Here is a 24,463-nt window from a genome sequence, read left to right on the forward strand (position 1 = left end):
CTTGTTGGAAAATGTTTGCCCTATTCAACCATAAAATGCTGAAAGATAAAAGCCTGCTCGATTTACAGGAAGAAAAGGTCAGTGGTTTAATCACATATAGGTGTAACTTCTGCTGTCAATGCGTCAGAATTGTAAGCTCCAAACTAACCACCATCCTTACTAACAAAGCAAAGGCCAACCAACCGGTTCTATTAAATCATTTTTCCTGTCAAAAACAGAATGCAGCTTTAGACCATCAGCCGATGCAATTCTCCTGTTGCATTACCAGCTATGAATTATGTTATGCACTTAGTTTTGGGGATCATGGGCATTGACGCTAGATTGAGTTTCAATGGTTCATTGGAAGGCATAATTGGAGTTGCATCTAGTGAACAACATCCATCCATTGGAATGGAGTGTTGTGTGTGTTTGTCAAGATTGAAGGAGGGCGATGAGATCCGGAGATTGCCATGCTGCCATTTGTTTCACAAGGTTTGTGTTGATAGATGGCTGCAATTGTGCCAGAGGACATGCCCTCTTTGCCGGTACCCGGTTAGTAATGACGCTGGTTGGATCAAAGGGGAAGGATTCACAGAAGAAATGATCATTTGGTTTTCTTCCTTCCATGCAGCTGGATTTTAAGATCAACAATCTCTCTCTCTCTCTCATATGGAAGCTTTGAGACCATCCAAATACACAAGTTCCCCCCCCCCCCCCTTCCCCCCCTCCTTTTGGTATAGAAGAGGACAATTAACATCTGTATGAAAATGAATTCACTATGATTATATTAGCTGGGCTTGCAATTCTAAGGTTTAATGAATTACAGAATTTACTGTAATCCCTGTATCTTACAAAAGCACGGCATGATTTTGCAGCTTCAAAACTTCTTTTAGATTTTTTTTTCTATTTATATCCCATCTGCACCTTTTTTCTAGAAAAGAAAAGAAAAACTTTTTGAGTTGCTTTTTTTTTTGTTTGGTTGGCTATGATTCAAAGTGCAAAAAGCGATCCTAAGAAAAGAGATTGCCTTCCGCGATCTGCCAGAGGCCCAGAGAGGGTTTCCTATAATTGCTGTGGTTATTATTAGCCTGACCTATTTGGGTTGGGCTTGGACCTGGTTTTTGAACTAGAACCTGAGCCAAACTGGGCTTAGGCTCATCCCTGGCCTGGCCCACCCGAATATATATAAAATTTAGGCTCCTGGGCCTGACTGCCAGGCCATAGGCCTGGCCTTATGCTCAGGCCAGACCAAAATGGGGGTTAAACCTGGTCTGGCCAGTTGATGTGATGGGCTTGACCGGACCCTGACTGTCAATGGTTGGTCAAGCCCGTCCCGGCCCTTTGTCCAGTCCTAGTTATTATCATAGATGCTATTGTGTTTATATTGGTAATGATACATGTTTTGGTCTACTATCTCCTAGTCTGAGTTCTTGACATACCAGCACATAGCTCGTGGTAACCATCTTCTTATTAAGTTATCGTTAAAATTGCTATTGAAAGAAAAAAAAACTTATCGTCAACATATCGGCAAATTACAAGGTGTTGATTGCACCCAACAAATATAGCAGTGCTGGTAAGAATGATCTTTTTGTTTTTTTGGGTGAGGGGGGGGGGAGGGGGAGGGGATAGTCCATGGGAAGCCCCCCCACATTGACAAACCCCCTTTTTAATAGAAAGGGTTTGGATCCAAACCCCAAACGGACCCTCCCCGACGCTTATAAACCCCCTAACTCAATCTCTCATTCTCTCTCTAACTCACCCCTGTTTGCTGCGCCCGACGAAGCTTTCATTGTTCTGATCATTTGCCTTCGGATCCGGTAAATGCACCAGGCGAATCACGAAAGAAGGTTACCTTCAACAATATGCAGAAGTTATGTTTGTTCGAATCTTTCGAGCTCCCGTTCAAGCCTTTCGGGTGGGATCCATCTGGGTTCCCGTTCGTTGGACAAACCAAATTTCCACTGGAAAGTCTCCATTGTCGCTGAAACTTGCGTCTTCAGCGGATGACCATTGCGAACTCGCGATGGAGCGGTCGTCACAGTTCTCCATAATACCGAAGGCCCCTTTTCGATTCTTAGATAAAAAATCTCCTCATGAAGATGTTAACATCATTACTTGCTCTGGGCTAGAGGATCAGGTTTATGACTAATTAGATGTTGTGATCCCTGACGCTTCATATTCTGCCCGCCCTATTTTGAAAACTTGTGAGAAAGCAGCCCCTGAAGGACGTATTGTTCTCTGTTAGTGCATAGATATTTCGTTTTTATGCCATATCATTTTTTTGACGGTTGGCAACATAAAATATATCATCATGGGACCATTTCAGATCATCTTGGAAACTCCTACGACCTGTATCTTTTCTCTCACTTCTTGTTTTGGAACAAGAGCTTTTCCTTATCGGGCGGATATAGCTCCCTCCTTAGTTTGTGACGGGGTGGGTGGGTCGAGACCACGACTTCTTCGAGGCTCCTCAAGCGATGCAAATAGACATTGTGCACGAAATTAATGAAGGGGAATCTTTAGGCGGAAAAGGGGGATGGTAACCGATTGCTTTCTCAAGTGATGGGCTTTGATGTCACGACGACAGCACAACTACTAAGTATCGAGTTATCTGAATCGCAACTACATAAAATCTCAAAGAATCTTAAGGTCCATGCTACAATTGTGGTTTCATCAATTAACCATCCTTCCGCGGATGATGTGTCTTCAACATCCTCTCATTTGGGGTATACACGAAATGGAAGGGATGTCAGCACAAATATATCTCGCGTGCAAAGGAGAGATGTTGTCTCGCCACGTCGTTCACCCCGAACATGTAGACCTTGGATTTTTCCATATTGTATCCAATGAAGATGGCTTGCTGAAATATTTGGGGCCTAAATTGCCCGACAAAATGCTTATTCTTGTCTAATTGGATTAGACGGGAAAATTTGGATGTGATTGCTATTTATGAAACAAAGATGCAAGAGGTTTCTATTGCTTCGGTTTCAAAGCTGTGGAGGGGTGCGAGTTTCTGTTTTAAAGCGGTTGCTAATCATGTAGGGGGTATTTTAATTTTTAGGAAGTCTTCATTGGGGGTGGCTCAAGTGGACTTCGGTCAATTTTCGATTTTGATCGCTTTCAGTGTACATGCTCTGAACCGTATGGTCGTGCTTACTGCGATGTATGGCCCAAATTTGCGCTTCTAGGAGATTATTGTCATGGAAAGATCTAAATCGAGTGCTCACTTTGGATGGTGATTGCCATATTCTTTTGGGAGATTTTAACTGTTTATTGTTCATTTAAGATTCGGACAATTTAGTGATGTCCAATCCGTCGATCAGAGGATTCCAAGATTTTGTTGCCGTTAATCAATTATACCCCATGCCATTGTTTGAAGAAAGGTTTACTTGGTCTAACCGACGAGCACGACCATATTGTAGGGTGCTAGATAGAGTCTTAATTTTAACTAGATTCCTCAAAATCATCCCATATATAAAGAGGTGGATTATTCTCCCAACCGTGTCTGTCCATGGTTAGGTGATCATGCAATGGGGAGGAGGCTTTAGATCAGTTCGTCGATTTTCTTTCGAGCAGTGGTGGTTGACTGAATCAGAGTTTCATTCAATGGTTGAAGGGTTATGGACTTCGAGGGTTCATGAAGACAGGGTTGCTATCCGATATCAAAAGAAGCTTTTGTGCCTAGCTAAAGATATTAAACTTTGGTTGCAAAGGCGGTCTGTGAGTAAGTTTCATGAGATGGTTGAATGAGAGATAGAAATCTCATCATTGTTCACCTTATTATCTTCCACCGAAGGATTGTCGGACGCACAATTGAAGGGGTTGTAAAGCAGACTTGTTGATCAGACGACGTTATTGAAACGTTGAATGATAAAAGAGGAGTTGAAATGGAAGCAGCGTGCTCGGGTGAAATGGTTGGGGACAAGGGATGAAAATACTTATTTTTTCCATTCATTTGCTTCCGATCGGTTTAGATGAAGTATCTTTTAATCGATCATAATTGACGGGGTGTTGTGGGAAGGGCAAAATCTTGTGTCAACGATCTCTAACTATTTCGAGAAGCTTTATTCTATTCTGCCAAATACGGAGGGTAATATTGGGGCATGAGTTATTTCCTTCTCTTCAACCGGATCAGCTCTTAACCTTGCAACGTAGGTTTTCAAAAGCAGAAATCATGAACGCAATTAAAGATTTGTCGGGTTGGAAGGCATCGGGAGTAGATGGTTTCCCTGTAGATTTTTTCAAAGTTTTTTAGAGAGTAGTGAAGAGTGATTTGTGTACAGTGTTTGATGAGTTTCATCGTAACTCTAGACTGCCTAGGCAATGTCATGTCAGATTAATCTCCCTCATTCCAAAAGAAAACATCGCCACAAATATTATGTGCTTCCGTCCCATTTTCATAATGAGAGTCTTGTATCGTATAGTCGCAAAGGTCTTAGTATCAAGACTAAAATTGGTGGCAACTAATCTATTTTCTGATTTTCAGTTTGTTTTTATTTTGAATAGGAGAGTTCAACAAACATATATCTCGGCTTCAGAGGTCATTCATTCTATGCACGCGATTCGTACTCCTTACTTTGTGTTGAAGCTTGATTTTAATAAAGCATATGATTATGTGTATTGGCCTTTTCTTTTGCAAGTGGTGAATCACATGGGATTCGACAGTCATTTTTCCAGATGGGTGTGAGAGCTCCTTACCAATGCACAAGTCATGGTGTCCATTAAAAGGGTGAGCAATTTTTATTGCAGCGCGGCCTACGACATGAATGTTCATTATCTTTGCCTTTGTTTAATACAGTGGCATAAGGACTTGCGGTGGTTCTTAGACGCGCGCAAACAAGGGGCTTCGTATAGTCGTTGGATATCCAAGTTTTTTCTGGGCATATTATACAATATGCAGACGATATGCTAGTCTTTGAAAGGGCTTCACTGCAACAGATGCTTCGCGTAAGGCTTATTCTCATGTTTTTTACAGTTTTATCTGGGCTGAGGCTCAATGAAAATAAGTGTTCGATCAAGCTTTTGAATGGCGATCCGACCAGTCAAAACTCAATGGAAAAAATTTTCATCTGCGCTTTAGGATCATTGCCGATCAAGTACTTGGGGCTCTCCCTACAAGTCAAGCCAACCTCTAAAACATCATGAGCACCGGTTGTTGACAAGGTGTGTCTTAAGCTTCAGGCTTGGCGTGCCAGATATTTGTCAGCAGTTGTTGCTACTGCTACTGCTTCAAACTTGACCAAAAGCAAGTTGAGCTCGATCATAGCTCAGCTCAGTCAAATAGACCCCCCAAACCAAGCCATGGCTCGATTAGACCCTAACTAAGCCACGACTCTGTTAGTTCCTACCGAGCCACGACTCGGTTAGTTCCTATTGAGCACGACTCCTATTTTTTATGAGATCAAGCCAACTCGGCGATCTGGCTCGCCTTGTCCTTTTTGGAACCAAATTTAGCTCGGCTTGCTAGCTCAGTCGGCTCAACCTTTGGCCCCCAACCTCATACCTCTTTGATTAGGTTTGGCTCAAGCCCAATCAAGCAAGACTGGGTTAACTCCAAATTAAGTTGAGCCTCCTCCCTTTTTGTTCTGAGACTGACTCAGTTTGATTGAGCAGATATGATCATGGATCTCATTTAATGTAAATCAATTCAAAACTCGATTTCCTCAAAATAGAGCTTGATTTGACTCATCTTTACCGAGCTCGATTCAATTTTCCCTTAACTGAGGCAAGCTTGGGTCATTATCCATAAATGAACTCAGCTTGGGTAAATCCTAGCCAAGTCGTGTGTTGGTCTGCAAACACTTCTTAGCCAACTCAGTCGTTTCATTTGTCGAGTCACTTGAGTTAGCGATGTTGTGCCCTACTCCGTCTGGTTAGCTCGAGCAAAGTTCGTGTTCATCCCTATCGATGTGATGATCGCCTTTTTCACTAGAAAATAGTATTATAACCTCATTCTTTACACATTTCCATAAAAAACTTTAGAGCGCACCATATTGATGCAACCGACAATATGTACCTTCGGTATGAGCAAGCTTGCACCTACGCTCAAAATTTTTGAATATTCAAAATATCTTTGAGGTAAGAAAAATTACATGCGATAATAGCGGTTGAACAGTTCTAATATATGTATTTATATTTATGTTAAGTAAAAATATAATATTATTATGCATATATACATATGCATTTATTTCAAGTATGTAACTTTGCATACTTTGACTTTATTTGAGTTACACATTTATTTCAAGTACGCAGTTTCACGCACTTTTGCTTTATTTATGACGCCCTTTTGGCTGACACTGATTTGATATATATGTATTATATATATGTATATAATTATTTAAAATACACAATTTTACGTACTCCTATCTTATTTGAATTATGCATTTATTTTAGATGTGTGGTTTCACGATATTTACAGTAGTCTTTTGGGGGATGCTTCTGTGATATATATGTATTATATATATATATATATATATATAATTATTCAGAGTACACAATTTTGCATACTCCTATCTTATTTTAATTATGCATTTATTTTAAGTGCACAATTTAACGTACTTTTCCTTTATTTACGATGGCCTTTTGGCGAATATCTTTTTGTTATGTATGTATTATATGTAATATATAATTATTTAGAGTATGCAATCTTGCATACTGCTACTCTATTTAAATTAGGGGCACATTTATTTATAGTGTAAATTATGCAAGTATTTATTTAAAGTCATAATTTTGTGCACTTCTGCTTTAATTCAATTTCAAAAAGAGCTTACATGCAAGATTTTAAGTCTGGATGCCTCCGACGTTTAACAAAATAAAACTCGGATTTTACATATGCATGCGTGAGATAATCAACATCCACATGCACTACTTATCTTGCAAATAAAATAAGACTTTCATATTTATATACATTAAAGGTTCTACATATGTTTGTATCAGACTCCCTTCAAATGTTGGAGTATTCTTCAAAACATTGATCCTACCCGGTTCAACCTTTGAAATGAGAGACTACCACAATTCATATTTGCACAATTGAGTCTTCGCTTTGAACTGACAAATGCGAGACTTCGACTACATATACCTAAGTCATACTTATGTTAAGTCCTTCCATTTTGCAACCATAAATGACTTAGATATACCCTACAACCTAAAGTTTGCGAAGTCATAAAATTTCAGATTTTCTCGGTTGGTCTTTTTTTGAGAAACCAATATCATTCTCATCATTGTGATACTATCAGACATGCTATATATGTTCGTTTGATGATCAATGATTTGGGGTTTATAGCAAATCTCATTGTAAGATAATGCACCGTATTACAGAAAATCACGTATAAATACTTGGATCGCCTTCAGAGACAAGATGCTCAATTCAATTTAAAAGACCAGGACATGATAAATGGTTTGCGAGATAAAAAAAGACCTGATACACCCATTCATCTTTGAGTTTTATTAAGAGAGAGGATAAGAGGTACAAACTTTGATGGATAATGTTATTAGCAATTACATTCTCTAGTGACAATGACTCGGTGTTTTCGGTTATGAGAGTTAGAGAACATGACTATCAATTATTATCCTAGATGGTAGATCCTACAAATTCTGTAAAAGTTAAGATGCATCTCATGTTTTATTTCTACCTCTGAGGTTTCTCTCTTGGTAATTATATTGTTCTCTTTGAATCAAACTTAACTAGACATTCGGATTATCAATTTATATAAAATAATAAATTCCTAAATTGTTTAAGTTGTTTCTACAATTTCATCTTTTGAACACCTACAAATAGATAATTATCGAAACAAAGATGTGATGTACATATTGCTTATTCGGAATAGAAATGATAACCCACTTATAAAAATTTGTGGTTCATTTAAGTGAGTACAATCTAATATTTAAAGCATAATAAATACCTGTATTAGTCTTGTTCTATTTGTCTAATATTATTGTACTTACGAGGCTTTCATGAGTCTAACCCATTTATGGGATCCATGTGATGAGTAGACTGATGTTGTAGGCGATAGCACAATGTTATCAAGAATTCATTCTCTATGTTGTTGGCTATTGAGAACATTTTGACTTTTTGTAAATGAACTTTTGTATAACTCAATTCCAATATAAAGCTTGTTCTGAATCTTTATGATTTTAATGGATGTGTGAAAATATGGGTTGAAATCTAAGACATACTAGGACCCAATTCATTTATGGGAAATCTTGTCTGTAATCTGCCCAAGGTTTGCTAATTCGGTCTTTGCAAACCACTATTTTCGTTGAACTATTGTTTTTAGCTTTGAAAAAGAATTGACTACCAAAAATTTTAATTTTTCTTAAAATTTACAAGTTAAAAATTTTGGACATTTGAGATCAATCAGACCTACTATAAGAGAAACCATACCCTAATTCTATAAGGATTATATGAACCGGCCCCGCACCATACCCTATAAAATAATATTTTTTATTGTTTTTACATTGAAAAATTATGGATCTTAGTAAAAAACATATTAGGTATGAAGTTTTATAAATCATGCACTGACACCATATATTAATCTGTCCCTTCGGCTTCAACTAGAATTCTAATTGCACTTTCTTATTTATCACCAAACCCTCACATTATAGTGTTTGGTACTGGTCGAATCTGGATCAAACATTTTCAAGTGTCATTATCATCTAGGATGGAGCCTATCAAGTGGAGCCTTTGGGACTTTACCCTCAAGATTAGGACCACGCATCGTCCTCCTGGCTTTCACACCCACATCATTTAATGCTTAAAGCAGTACAACGCTAAATAATTAAAATGCTAAATGATCTCGATGTCTAATTCAATCAAGTAGGGATGTAAATGGTTCTGATTTCAGATCAGAAAATATATTAGGGAGTTGGATCCGATCAGATTTGTAAAAGCCAACCGTTTGCTTTGCGACCCTATAATTAGGGGTGGCAAAACCTGACACTACCCGCCAACCCGACCCGCCAACCCGCCTCTTAGGCGGGTTTGGAAAAAATGAACCCGTTTAATAAACGTGTCGACCCGCCTAACCCGTTTATTAAACGGGTCGGGTTTGTGTTAGGGGTATGCCAACCCGCCAACCCGACCTGCCAACCTGACCCGCGAACCTGAGAACCCGTTCACCCGACCCAACCCATTTATTAAATGGGTTGGCAGGTCGTGTCGGGTTACCCATTTATTAAACGGTCCGGGTTCGTGTTTGCCACAGCCGACCCATTTAATAAACGGGTTGGGTTCGAGTTGAGGTATGCTGACCATATCATTATAAAAATGACATTGTGCACACATCTTTCACATGTATATGCCAACTCATTGTCCACCCTGCATCTTTTCTAATCCCAACAAACAAACAAGTAAATAACTAACCATTCAAATATGTTTGCCTTCTATTAAAAACTGCTGATATAAATATATATTTTTTTAAACAAATGGACAATCTAATTTCTCTCTCTCACACACACATTGAGTTACAAAAGAGCAACATTACCTACAAATAAAAAGCCAAGAAACATTTAGTGGAGGTGGCGCGATTCGAACCCGCCACCTCTTGTACTCAAGAACATCACCCTATCCCTGGGATTAGTTAAACGTGGTTATCGAGTTTGATCAGGCCATCAACACTGATCAAACTCAGTTCGTTTATAGATACCGAGCCTGGGGCCAAAGTCGGATGAGTTTGAGCCCATGCCAAGCTTGCTAGGCTCAACCGTAGCAATCCAAACAAATCCAAAAATCAAAAAAGAAAAAGGCCGTGGCAGATTGGTCATTTGCCAATCAACGTGGGGGTTGAGTGAGTAATGGAGGTTTAGTAACAGTTGGGTTGGGAAACCAAGCCCCACCCCCAAAGAAAACCAGAATCTTTCTCTTTAAAAGTATAGAGTGGGACTACTGTCATGAAAAAGTTAGAGAGAGACCTATTTCCTATTATTTTTTTTTAGAAAAAGAGAGACCTATTTCCCTATTTTTTTTTATTGAGAGAGAGAGACCTAGTTCTCTAACAAATCTGATTTAATTTTATTTACACTTTTTTCTCTAAAAAAAAGTTCTCTAATAAATTTCGTTGAGAGACCTATTTCTCATATCTTTCTGTAGAGAGAGAGAGAGTACTGTTCCCTGCAGACACCCACAGAGCCCTCAGATGGACTCCGCCACCGACTCCCCATCCAATAATCCGGTGAGGACGCCGGGATTCTCCGGCCAAGCGACCCAGCGCGGCCCCTGGTCTCAAATCGTCCGAGGCGATACCGATTCCGCCTCCGCCAATCCCTCCTCGCCTCCGCCGCAAGACGCCAATGGCTCGCCGGATTCCGATCGTTCGCCGCCCAAGTCGGCGCCTGAGACGGGCAGCCCCACCGCCGCCTCCGTCGTCGCCTCGCCGCGTAAGATAACGGACGAGGCGAACGAAGGCTCCCCGTCCGTGAGGAAGCACGCCTGGAACAAGCCCTCCAATGAGGTGGGCTCTCCGGTGGATGTCGGCCCGATCATGGGGGCGGCCTCCTGGCCGGCGCTATCGGAATCAACGAGGGTTCCTTCGAAATCCGCCGATTCGCCGAGGCCGGCCGTGGATGGATTGCCGGTTTCTCAGGTGGGCTTTTTCTCCCCTTCTGCTTTCGGTTCCCTCTTGCATGCATGCGAATTCTTGCTGGGATTTCGTCGATGAACGATTGCTGGTGTTTTCTCTTTTTTTTCCCCCCCATTGATATCTCTTTTAGGCTCTCGTAATGCCACAATCTCCACAGAAACTGGATCCAAACGCAAACACAAATCACACCCAGAATCATACGTCCCCAAATCGACAGAAATCTCTAAACAAACGTAGTAATAATGCAAACGGCGGCACCACATTTTCCGGGGCAGAATCTTCGGACAATACCTCCGATAGACAAGAGCAGAGCCCCAAAGATCCCACACAGAAGAACATTTGGGAGTCGGGATCGGGGGGGTCTGGTTCTCAGGGCCACACCGGCAACGAGCATTCGAGGAATTCGTTTAGGAGGGGGAATGTGTCTCATCAATGGGCCGATAACCCCCGCCATAATAACAATTACGCGAACAGGGGCAATGCCCGCGACCAGGAACGTACAAATTACGAGTGGAGTTCGAATCGAGGTTATGGTGGACGGGATGTTCATCATCAGCAGAGGTTTGGTCCGCGGAATTTTATCCGACAGCCTGCTACTGCCCCGTTTATGAACCCCTCTCGAGGTTATGCGAGTCCGGTGGTCTATCCTGGTGAGCTCTCTTCTCTCTGTTCTGGCAATGTGTAATGTGGTTCGTGTTTTCTGATCGCTTGTGCTTTGCTTTTAGATATCGTTCCTCAGCTATGTCTCGTGCCCCCATCTCCCACTGAGCCCATTCGGGCCATGCCGTACATCGCACATACTCGACCACCTGCTGTGTTCTTCCCACCACCGGATCCTCAATTCTGTGCAATGTTAGTTAAACAGATAGAGTATTACTTCAGGTAATTTTATTAAAGCTACTTGATTACTGTGGATCACTGTTAGGATTCAGTTCATTTCGGTTTCTTTTTGCTAGTGGCAGAGAAGAAGAAGTTTGAATATGTTGGTTGCTATGAGATTTTCTTTGTCCTGTTGATACTTTTGATCTGCTGCAGTGCTGACAATTTATGTAAAGATATATATTTGCGGAAGAATATGGATGAGCAAGGATGGGTTCCTATCTCTGTGATTGCGAATTTCAATCGAGTGAGTGGTTTTGAGACTTAGTGATTTAATTTGTAATTCTGTGGACCTCAATACCACACTTAATAATGAATGGATTTGTAATTCTGCCGCCAACAACCACACAAGGTAAATGTGTTTATGTTTTGGAGGCTTAGTTGGTGCATGAGGATATTGGTTTTTTTACTTCTCTTGCAGTGTAATGTTAGCTTACATTGCTTTTGCATGGGTTATGCGGTCATAGATATATGCTTATTAGCTGTGTAATTTGTTCTAAAATTCCCATGATCTTGATTTTATTGTTTTTATTGTTAACTAGTTGCTGATTCTTTTCTCCGAATCTTTATAATAGCGTGATGTGACTAGGCATTTTTGTGGATATAAATTGGATGAAGAAATATGTATGCCAAAACTTGCTAGTTGTCAAGGAATCAGTGATGCATTTTTTCTTTTCATGAGTTGGTCCAATTGATTTATTCTAACTTAAAATGTTGTCCTCAATTCTGCTCTTATACAAGTTGAGCAATTTTACATGCGATACTTCACTTTGTTTTGTTTTTGTTCATTTTTACCTTATTAGATAGGCTTACTCGGAGATAAGTCCCCTCTTCACTTACATTAAAAGAAACATTGCCATTATCAAGACTAGCTATTTGCTAGTATATCAAGGGATGTTACTGCTTAATTTGGGTTTGGGAAATTTTCAATAAAGCTTCTCAATGGAAGGTGGAGGTGCTATGCTTTTATAAGGCTGAAATAAGTAAAATCATGTATAGGAAACTGCTAATGACTTTCTAATGTGATTAGGGTCACAATTTGTGAATGATTTTGAACTAGTAAGTAGCTGTTGTCATTATCTAGTTGGATATTTTTATTTATATATGTATGTGGAGTATGGGGATACATCTTCATGCAGTGAGATGATGTTGATGTCAGTTTTATTTCTGAAGTAAGATTACGACCATCATGGTAGTTACTGCAGTAGGAGCCAATTTCTTCACATTTTAATTATATATATAGTTGTATAGTTCATTATTGCATATATGTACTTCATCTGTGTTAATTTGTCCAAAATTTCAGGTTAAATCTTAATCTACTCATCTTTTCCTTTCAACTCTAACAAGTGAGAGTCCTTGCACTTCCACACATCACACAGACACAGACACAGACACAGACACATGAAAATGCACTAACTACATGGACACTCACACACATCCACAAATGCCTGCATGTGCATTACAATAAGCACAAGGCCTGTGATGTCACCTATTCCTTGGAACTGCTTTTTGTATTTTTTTACATTTGCAAACTCTATGTGTACCTCACAATTCATATATATGTATATGCATCTAAGAAAGTATGTACGCATCCCTGAATCTGTGTTTGTAAGCCTTGCACTTCTACACATATGAACATTACATGCACACACATGTACTGCCAGAGATGTCACCATATTTAGAAAACATCAAAGCATAATGGAGAAACATAATGGAGAAACATCAAAAACAATACAATAATCCTAAAATTTTAGAAGTGCCGCGCTTCTCGCTACCACTTTCTCGACTGACAACCTTGGTTTTACTTATGGATAGCACAAAAACAATACAATAATCCTGAATTGCAGCTTACAAACGAATAAATCTCGGGTTCCTTGCTGCCAGCACACACTAGATGGAGAGTAAACAAGGTGCATTGCATTCTAGAAGCTATGCTAAGCTTCATTTCTCATCGTGCCTTTATTAATCCGCTTACTTTGATTTTATGTTGACATTAATCACCTATGTCATAGTGACACGCTATTTGAAGTGGATGTCGTGTGTGGCATGAGTATGACATGTAATAATATATTTTGATATTCTTTAATACTTTTTAATAACATTTTAATAGAATAAATTGTTATATATTAAAATATCAGCAATTAGATTTTATTGATTGAACATAAAACACACACGTTCTTGTGTCCTATTTTTCCAAAAAATTTCAAGCTCATGTGTCAAACTCGAGTCGTATCTTATCATATCCTTATCTTTGTAACATAGTTAATCACTAATGCTGTAATCATGGTTCTTATCTATAGTGACAGTTTCTCATGACTGAAAATATTTGAGATTTTTTGCTTAACAAAGGCATGTGTTAAGTAGCTCTTGGAGTGGTCATTGCACTGAAATAATTTTTATAGCTCTATGAATAACAGGAAAACTCCATGAAAAGAATACTATTGATTCATATGAATCACTTATTGAATTCCTTATTTAGATATGAATTTATTATTCTTTAGCTTCTTTATATTTTAAAACATTTTCATTACTTGCCTAAAAAATCTCTTATTTAATTGCCTAAAAAAACCTATTCAGTTTTTAGTGTTTCTAATTTTTTCATTTCTTAGATTTTAAGTATTTCCCATAATCTGTTGAAAAACCAATATTATCCTGAGATTTTGCCATTTTGAATTATACCTGGGAGTCTGGGGCCAATATATGTGACTGTGGTACATAGGCCTGTGGGATTATCTGTTCCCCTAAATAAGTTTTTTTCATTTGCAAATTTTCATTATATCTACGTATGTAAGATTATGCCTATTCTATTGCTTGAAACTAGTTTTTACATTTGCAGATGATTGTATGTATGTATGTGTATGTAATGAAGTGCAACCTCACCTTGTTTGTGAGCAGGAAGAGCGACACATCAACTCTTGAATTTCTGTGATTGAGAAACATGAGCAGGGAGCTTCATCTTTAAAGAAGAATTGGCTACCAAGTGCTGGTCCTATTAGACATTGTTTCTGTGGTGGTCATTGAAAAGTTTGTGGGCAAGGTAGAAATTCTAGGGGCACCAAAAGTTTAGTGCGTTAAATTGAAGAGAAGGCTATGCAATGCAGTTAATGCCATTTAAAATAATGTCAATAATGGTGCCATATTTTTTTTCTAACTAGGACTATTAAGGCAGTTTAAATCATAGTCACCTTTATCCTTTAAGGTAATTTCTCGGTGAGGGTATTTCTCAGAGAGATTTTCAAAATTTGATATATCTCGGGAATTTAAATAATTGGAAAAAATATAAATAAGAACAAAAAACCTAATAAAGTAATAAGTTTTGTATTATTTTTCTTTCAAAAATATAAAGAAACATGTTTTAAAGGTTTTAAAATATAAAAGAAACAAAAAAATAGGAAATGCAAACTTAAAATAAAAAAACTTAAAAATATTATGATAATATCTGGATATTTTTGATTTGCTGATATTTTGAAAATATTGCGATATATTCCTGATATTATCAGCAAGCTTGAAATTGCCGATAATATCATGATATATTAAAAATATCAGCGATATCGGTGACAGTTGTTTAAATCTTGAACAATACAATCAATATGTCAGGCACCTGGTGCTGTTCGTTTGATTTTGAAGCGTGTGCTTGATTTTTCTTTTCTGTTTTACCTTTTTCTACTTTTTGTTCTTTTGAAAATCTATGTTTATTAAGAGGCCCCTTTGGTTCCTTCCTAATCCATTATTGGTGTCCATGATATTAAGAGATAACAGCAACTGGACCTGGATATTGGATCCAGATCCAGATCCAATATCCAGGTCCAGCATTCAGGAATCGATGTCTCTTGGTGTCCTGTTTATGTATGCCTCCTATTTGTGCAGGTTTCCTATTTGTATAAGGTTTCATATTGGTGTAAGGTTTCCTACTTGTGCAGATTCCTATTCGTACAAGGTTTGCTTTTTGAGTATGTCTCTCTTGTCTAGACTCTAGAGAGTTGTTGTATTGGGGAATGTCTGTATTTCATATCCTATAAATAAAGAAGCATATCACACAATTTTCCCTATTGGGAATTGAAGGATCAGTGAAACAGCAGCCCAAGCTATACCGTCTCCCCTACTTCTTCGTAGCTGTTCTGGACACACAAATACCAGATTTATTGTGGTATCAGAGCAAGAGTTTGTCTGGTTGCGTCTATCAAGGTAAGTTCTAAGAGATCTTGGGTTTTCAACTATCCATTTGCCTCTTTTCAGGTTTTCCCAATTTCTGTCCGTTGTTTTTCTTCTTCTTCCTTTCTTCTTTAAGATCCCTATTTCAGCACCTAATCATTTTTCTGCAGCCTTTCCCAATCATATTTGCTGTTGTTAATGTTGTTTTATAAATTTTTTTTTTCAGCAAAACCATATTTGTTGTTTTCCCCTTTTTTTCTCTAATTGACGTCAACTACAAAAAATCTTTTATGCGTTCTTCCTGATCTTGATGTCATAAACACTTCATTGATTTGTTAGTATTGAAAATCTGAATCCTGCATATTCAGTCCTGTTTATCTGCACTGAATCCTGCATATTCAGCCCTATTTTTGCATAAAAGTTAATATATATCATAGTCATCTGTATTGTTAAAGGTAATTTCTTGGAGAGATTTTCAAAAGTTGATAAATCTCGAGAGTTTAAAAAATTGAAAAAATATAAATAACAACAAAAAAACTAAGAAAATAATAAGTTTTGCATTATTTTCTTTCAAAAATATAAAGAAACATGTTTTAAAGGTTTTAAAATATAAATGAAATAGAAAAATAAAAAATGCGAACTTAAAATAAAAACGATTTTTTCTAAAAGAATATCATGATATTTTAAAAATATCATGATATATTCTCGATATTATCGGCTACCTTGAAATAGCCGATAGTATGGCAATATTTTCAAAATATCAACGATAGCAGTGACAATGATATATATCATGTCACATAACTTGGTATCATATAATTTTTTTTAGGTAAAAAACTTTTGGTTTCTGATCAGTTTGTTTTTCGTGCTCCACTGCTATGAAATACATACTGATCGAGAAAAAGGGGTAGGCCCAACTTTTAAGTTTTGTTCTTGATACTTGCATGATAGTAGGTTGAATATTCTTGTTGTCCATGTTCTTGTTATCCTTCTCATTCATGGATCCAAATTCTCTGACCCTATCTTCTATCTTCTTACCCCAACTAGTTAATGAAAAACTGAATAACACCAATTTCTTGACTTGGAAAAGACCAATAACTTCTTTCATTAGGAGTCAAGATCTCTCTGAATACCTTGATGGGTCCATTGTCCGTCCACCAAAATGTGTTATTAAAGTGAAAAAGCATGACAAAGGAGTTGTGATTTTTTTGTTCATATTATAAATCCAGATTTTATTTCGTGGATGAAGAGAGATCAAGCATTGGTTGCCTATACTATTTCCACTTTGTCACAAGAAATACTTATTGGGGTGCCTGATGATCGCACAACTCTTCAACTATGGACTTAGATTAGTCCAGACATACTCTTAGATCTCCAAATCTAGGGTAATATTGTTGAAGGAGGAGTTTTAGAATTTAAAGAAAGCTTCCATATCAGTCATGAAATATCTTAATAAGATAAGAACATCATTGATCAACTTGCGATGGTGGGGTATGAAATATTAGATAAAGATGTGGTTCAACAGGCTCTCAGTGGTCTTGACTTTGATTATCTAGTCCTCTCTACCACCTTGCAGTGACCGGATTTGCTTTCCATATTAAAAAATTTAAGAGCTAAATTATTACACTATGAGATGACCTTTACTGCTCATGTTAATGCCTCTAATGATGCTCAGGAAATTTTGGTCACTAATGTCTCACGAGGCCGTGGAAGGCATAACTATTTTAGAGGAGGCAGGGGATGTAGTCGTGGAGGCAATCAGGGAGGTCGAGGCATTCTACTTGCACCAAATATTCTCTCTAATACCACTGCCCAAGGGCGTTGCCCTATTCCTACTTGCTTCATATGCAAGAAACCAGGTCATATCAAAGCGAATTGTTGGTCCAAGAATGACCCCAGATATAATCATGAGACGACATGAAACAAAAATCAAGGCAAGACCCAATTTAGAGGTCAAAGTAGCGGACCAACAATGGAGAGTCAACGTTCAATAGACAATCTATTACTACTTGCTGCTATTGCGAAACTCAATTTAAAGCAAAATTATCAAAGGGTGTAGTATCTTGATTCTCGAGCTACCAACCAATGTTGTACGTATTGTAGCGTATTATACATTACACTACGATACATATCGTTACTTTTTAGAAAAATGATGCGAATTTATATCGCGATACAAGTGTGTATCGTGTCCGTATCATACGATAAACTTTTGGCGCACTTTAAAAGGGGTGAAAAATAATTTCACTTTTTTTGGTTTTAAACACCTCTTGAGGACATGCTCCCTCATTTGTGTAGAGGCCATTAGAGAGGTATCATACACCCCTAGGAGCCGTGAGAGCGATTGGGGGATGATCCATGTACAAGAGGAATGACTTTTGCGATTTCATCAATAGTGCATTTCCACCATTTTTTCACTCAAGGAATTGGGTTAAAGTAAAAAAATCTTATTAGTATTTTGCATTATTCCTGTGAGATAGTTGATGATTGATGACGTCTTATGTAGCTCATAGAGACATAAATGCTTTATGTATTATTTTATGGTTGCATTTTGTGCATTTCATTATTGTTTCATTTGTTATGACTTTTTAGAATTTTTGTCATTTTTGATTTTTTAAAATTTCTATTTTTATTTTTTCAAAATTTACTATTTTTTACAATACAATTCGATACCATATGTATCTTATTTTGTGCCCAACGGATACTTACTAACCATATTACATGTGATGAGGTCATGGTAAAGATAATATCATTTATGAAGATGAGACTCGTCACCCCATTACACACCGGAAACGTGTCTATCCCTTTGTTTAAGTGGAGTTCCTTAAATCTCTCTAATGTCCTTTTTGTCCCCAATGTTAAGAAGAATCACATTTCATTTTATAAACTTGTTGATAATACCAATTCATACGTGGTATTTATTTCGTCCCTGGGTCAAGGATCTTCACATAAAGAGGACATCCATTGAAGGAAAAATATCAGGAAACATGCACATATTCAAGGAAGATCTTATATCCAAATTAGTCTATTCTGTTTCGAAGCTTAGTATAGAGTCATCCAGTCCATTTGCCTTGTTTAAGTCTTCTATTTCAAATAAAACTAATGTTTGGCACCATCGTCTTGCTCAATATAGTTGTGGTTTTATTGAAAAATTGGCCTTTAGTAAGCTTATTTCATAATCTAGTTTAGAGTGTGAGTTTGATAGCGTTATATGTCCAAGTTGTCAAATTGCAAAGTCGTGTTCTTCCTTTTAATTCCTTGAATGAAAGAGCTTTGAAACATTTTGAAGTTGTGCATTCTGATGTATAGGGGCTAACACCCAGTGCTTCTTCTTCTGGTAGTCGTTATTATATTTTCTTTATTGACAATTTTTTCTGCTATATATGGATATATTTTATGAAGTATAACCATGAAGTGTTCAATATATTCATGAATTTCCATATGTTAGTCAAAAATCAACTCTCTATTCATAATTTTCAATGTGATGGTGGAGGCGAGTACTCTTTGAAGGAATTCATTACTTATCTTGAAAATAATGGAATTAACAAAAGAGGATCTTGCCCTTACACACCCCAACAAAATAACCTTGTAGAAAGAAATCATCGCCATATTGTTAAAAGTGCCTTACCAATGTTGCATGCCGAAAAGACTCATTTGTGTCTTTGGACGAAGGTTTTTCACTCATTTGTTCACATTATAAATATGTTGCTCATGAACTATGTCACAGGGACTCGGCAACTAGGTGCCGCACCCGCAACCGATGCTGTCAACCTGACCCTGGGCGCAGTCAACGCACATAGGGCCATTTATGTCCAACTTTTGGACTTTATATATATAATTTTTTATATTTTTGCCGCACCGCCGCACCCAAGTTTTTTGAAAGTGCCGCACCCCCGCACCCATGTGAAATAGCTCATGAAGATTTTGAATTACAAGTTTCCTTGTTATGCCTTGTTTGGAAAGCATTCCGATTATGATTCTTTACGAGCTTATGGGCGCATTTGTTATGTTTATATAGACAAATCCCAAATAAATAAATTTGAACCTAGAGCTCACATTTGCAATTTTGTTGGTTATGCTGATAATCATAAGAGATTCAAGTGCTATGATATTAACGATAAATGTATTCGTATTTTAAAAAATGTGGTATTTGATGAGAGTTACTTTGAGTTTGATTCCAATGCAGAACAAGTTCAAAAAATAAGAAAGGATATGGTTGAATATTATCAGCCATGGTTAGATGAAAAGTTGTTTTCAAGGCCTAAGCTATGATATTAACGCTAAATGTATTCGTATTTCAAAAAATGTGGTATTTGATGAGAGTTTCTTTGAGTTTGATTCCAATGCAGAACAAGTTCAGAAAATAAAGAAGGATATGGTTGAATATTATTAGCCATGGTTAGATGAAAAGTTGTTTTCAAGGCCTAATGATGTTTCCACACCACAAGGAGTTCCAATGAACCACAATTAGGAAAAAGAAGCTTTTGAAGAAAATGCAACTATGGATGGGAGATAAAGAAGACCATGCTTATATTAGAAGAAATAAAGAGGCAGCCGATTTTGAAGATGGGGAACAAGGGGCAACTAGTAAAGTCATGTATGAGTTTGGAAACGTGGAAAATACTATCGCCCAATTTGATGAAGTGGTAACACAGTCAAACAAGGCCAAACATCCTATTGAAAGGTGGGTAAGTTATGAAAATTGCACTATAAATCATCAAACTTTTCCTATGCAGATAGAAAAACAAGAACCAATTACTTATTCCCAAAATAAGAAATGGATTGAAGCCATGAATGAGGAAATGAAGGCAATACATGAGTATCAAATATGAGAATTTGTTAAAAGGCCTTCAGGATAAGAAGGTTACAGGGTCAAAATGGGTTTATACGATTAAGTATAAACCAGATGGGACTATTGAAAGGTATAAGGTCTGACTTTTTGCAAAAGGCTTTACTCAAGATTATGACATGGACTATGAAGAGATGTTCACCGCAATAGTGAAAATGGGGACGATACATATTGTCTTGTCCCTAGCAGTAGATCATGGTTGAACTCTTAATCAACTTGATGTTAAGAATGCATTCTTACATGTATACTTAAAGGAAAACGTCTACATGGATCAATCAAATGATACAATGAAAATGATCCAATTGAATATGTGTGCAAGCTTAAGAGGGAAATATATGGGCTAAAACAAGCCTCTCATTCATGGTTTGAGAGTTTTTCTCTGAAAATACAAAGACATGGCTTCTTCAGATTTTCACTTGACCATCCATTGTTCATTCATAAGGATAAATGATATATGACTGTTTTGCTTATATACGTGGATGACATCATTATTATAGGAAGCTCCGATGAACATATTCATGAAATAAAGAAAGTTTTGAACAAATGTTTTAAGATGATAGATCTTGGTCCGTTAAAATACTTCTTGGGAGTTGAAGTTGATAAAAGGAAAGATGGTCTAGTCTTGACTCATAAATATACTATATATATTTCTTATGCAAAACAAATATGTCTGACTGTAAGCCTTTATTAACACCTGTTCAAATACATCAACAATTAGGTTTTAATAGTGGTGAGTTATATAATGACCCTACTGAGTATCAGAGTATTGTAGGGATGTTACAATATTTCACTTTCACCATACTAGATGTTGTGCATGCAGTAAGCCAAGTATCTAAATTCATGCATCAACCAAGAATTACTCATATGGAAGTAGTGAAGCGGATTCTAAGGTATTTGAAGGGCACCTTAGTTGATGAATTGTTTTATACGAGAGGAGATCATAAAAAAAATTCTCGTGGTCATGGCCTATTCAAATGCTAGCTGGGCAGACGACCCAGATCAAAGAAGATCAATATTAGGTTATTGTGTATTTGGCACGGGGTAATTTAATTTCTTGCTCAAGTCGTAAACAAAGCGCCATAGATTGTTCAAGTATTGAAGCCGAATATTGAGCTAGGGAGGCTATTAAGAGATAACGACAATTGGATTTCGATATTGGTTTCACATCCAGATCTCATTTCCAAGATCCAAATCCAAAATACAGGTCCAACATTCAGGAATTGATGTCTCGTGCTGTCCTGTTTATGTATGACTCCTATTTGTATAAGGTTTCCTATTTGTGTAAGGTTTCCTATTTGAGCAGGTCTCTCTTGTCTAGAGAGTTTTGAGAAGGTCTGTATTTTATATCCTATAAATAAAGGAGTATATCACACGATTTTCCTATCGGGATCGTAGGATCAGTGAAACTGCATCCACAAGCTATACCGTCTCCCCTTCTTCTTCGTAGCTGTTCTGGACACACAGATACCAGATTTATTACATGCCTACAAAGGCATCTATTTCTTCTCTTTGATCCTTCCTTTATTTTGAGATGTATCTCTACATTCGAAGGTGTTTCCTCTTCTTTATCCATTAAATACAACCATTGGTTAACCATTTGTGTTTTCACATGTATTTTATTTATCCAGCATTTCCATTTTTGGTATGTTAAAAACAAAAAACAAAAATTTAATTGTTATACACTACCTGTGTGTAACTGTTTAGTTATACACTGCCGGTCCCAAGCCCGGATAAAGGAGGAGGGTCACGGTAGGCCTGTGACAGCCAACATAAAAACTTAGTCATACCCTATGAATATGAACCAATATGAGAATTTCGTTGGGGCGTTCCCTACTGAGCGACGCGCTGTACTCTATAGGCCTGGAGGCAGTGATAAATGGGCAAGGGTTGCTAGGTCGTCGCCCGGAAGCGACGCGTCACACCGGCGCTCGGGTGTGGTGTCAAATAGGCAAGGGTTCCCTCACTTTGTTGGACGGGTGGGGGTAAAGAAGTTAGTCCAAGACCATAAAATTAGGTTAGCCACTTGGAACATAGGGTCTTTAACTGGTAAGTTGGTAGAGTTAGTAGATGTTATGTGTAGGAGAAAGATTGGTATTTTATGTCTACAAGAGACCAAATGGGTAGGTGAGAAAGCAAAAGTGATAGAACCTTGGGGATATAAGATTTGGTATACAGGAATAAATAGGAATAGGAATGGAGTAGGGATTGTTATGAGTCGTGAGTTTATAGATAATGTAGTTGAGGTCCGTAGGAAGGGTGATAGGATTTTACTTATTAAATTAGTATTAGGTACGGATATTATTAATATTATTAGTGTTTATGCACCTCAAGTAGGTTTAGATGATTCCACTAAGCGTCAATTTTGGGAAGATTTAGATGGAGTAGTACAAGGGATATCTTATGGAGAAAGGCTTTTCATCGGCGGTGACCTTAATGGGCATGTAGACATTAGTAGGGATTGATTTGAGAGTATCCATGGAGGCTATGGTATAGGAGAAAGAAACGATAGTGGAGAAAGGATTTTAGATTTTGGTTTGTCCTATGATATGATCTTAGCAAACACTTGGTTTAGGAAGAGGGAGTCTCACCTAGTAACATTTAAAAGTGGGGTTAATACGAGTCAGATAGATTTTTTCCTACTTAGAAAGAGAGATAGGGGTTGTTGCATCGATTGTAAGGTTATACCGGGAGAAAGTGTCGCTACACAACATAGAGTCTTAATTTTAGATCTTAGAATTAGACAATGCCGCAAAAGGGATAGACATAGGATAGATCCTAGAATTAAGTGGTGGGCACTGAAAGGAGCTAAACAAGGAATGTTTGTAGAGCGGGTAGTTAAGGAAGTTGTTTGGTGTCTCGAGGAGGATTCAAAATCTATGTGGAATAAGATAGCGGGTGGCATGAGAAAGGTGGCTAAGGAGGTATTGGGTGAGTCTAAAGGCGGTGCACCGCTAGGTAAGGATACATCGTTGTGGAACGAGGATGTCAAATTAGCTATTAAGATTAAAAGAGAGTGTTATAGAAATCTAAGTAAAAGTCGTGATAATGAGAATTTGGAGAAGTATATGACAACAAAGAAGGAAGCTAAAAAAGTAGTTTGAAACGCGAGGGATAAGGTATATAAGGAGGTTTATGACAAGTTGAATACCAAAGAGGGTGAGAAGGATATTTATAGGATTGCAAAAATGAGAGATAGGAAATCGAGGGATCTGGGTATGGTTAGATGTATCAAAGATGAAACGCAAAGGGTTTTAGTCAAAGATGAGGAGATTAAGGAGACATGGAAAGATTATTTTGATAAGCTATTTAATGAAAGTCATGCTCAGGATCTTGGAGACTTTTCCATTCCTTTTCATGAGATGAATCATGACTTCATGCGCAAGATTCAAAAGAAAGAAATTGCAGAGGCTTTGAAGAAAATGAAATCAAGAAGGGCAGTTGGCCCAGATGGTATACCTATCGAGGCTTGGAAATGCTTGGGAGAGAAAGGTTTAGAATGGTTGACAAATCTTTTTAACAAGATTTGGCGGACAAATAAGATGCCTAATGAGTGGAGGAAGAGTACTTTGGTGCCTCTATATAAGAATAAGGGTGATATACAAGATTGCACAAACTATCGTGGTATAAAACTCATGAGTCATACTATGAAACTTTGGAAGAGGGTGATTGAGTGTAGGTTGAGGAAGGGTGTCATGATATCGGAGAATCAATTTGGTTTTATGCCTGGAAGATCTACTATGGAAGCTATACATCTTCTTAGACAACTTATTGAGAGAAATAGAGAGAGGAACAAAGATTTGCATATGGTTTTTATTGATTTGGAGAAGGCTTACGATAGAGTACCTAGGGACGTTCTCTGGTGGACAATGATAGTGAAAGGTGTTTCTCTCAAGTACATTAGTATAATTAAAGATATGTATGAAGGAGTAGTAACCAATGTCCGCACTTGTGGAGGGGTGACAACCAATTTTCCGATAACGGTTGGGTTACATCAAGGATATGCTTTAAGCCCTTTCCTATTTGCTATAGTGAT

At 37.7% G+C, this 24,463-nt stretch overlaps 1 protein-coding gene across 1 annotated transcript in view; it reads left to right on the forward strand.

The window, feature by feature from the left end:
- The first annotated feature begins 10,058 nt into the window (after window positions 1-10,058).
- The window catches only part of LOC149817797 (la-related protein 1C-like), a 32,267-nt gene continuing 17,862 nt past the window's right edge, over window positions 10,059-24,463 (forward strand). The window contains exons 1-4 of the mRNA XM_089984412.1: window positions 10,059-10,559; window positions 10,687-11,206; window positions 11,282-11,438; window positions 11,592-11,682. Of these exons, the coding sequence (XP_089840538.1) occupies window positions 10,113-10,559; window positions 10,687-11,206; window positions 11,282-11,438; window positions 11,592-11,682 (1,215 nt within the window). The 5' untranslated portion in view covers window positions 10,059-10,112. The remainder of the gene's footprint in view (window positions 10,560-10,686; window positions 11,207-11,281; window positions 11,439-11,591; window positions 11,683-24,463) is intronic.

The sequence above is a fragment of the Nuphar pumila genome, chromosome 13 (assembly GCF_984573655.1).
Source record: "Nuphar pumila chromosome 13, dmNupPumi1.hap1.1, whole genome shotgun sequence".
NCBI classification, from domain to species: Eukaryota; Viridiplantae; Streptophyta; class Magnoliopsida; order Nymphaeales; family Nymphaeaceae; genus Nuphar; species Nuphar pumila.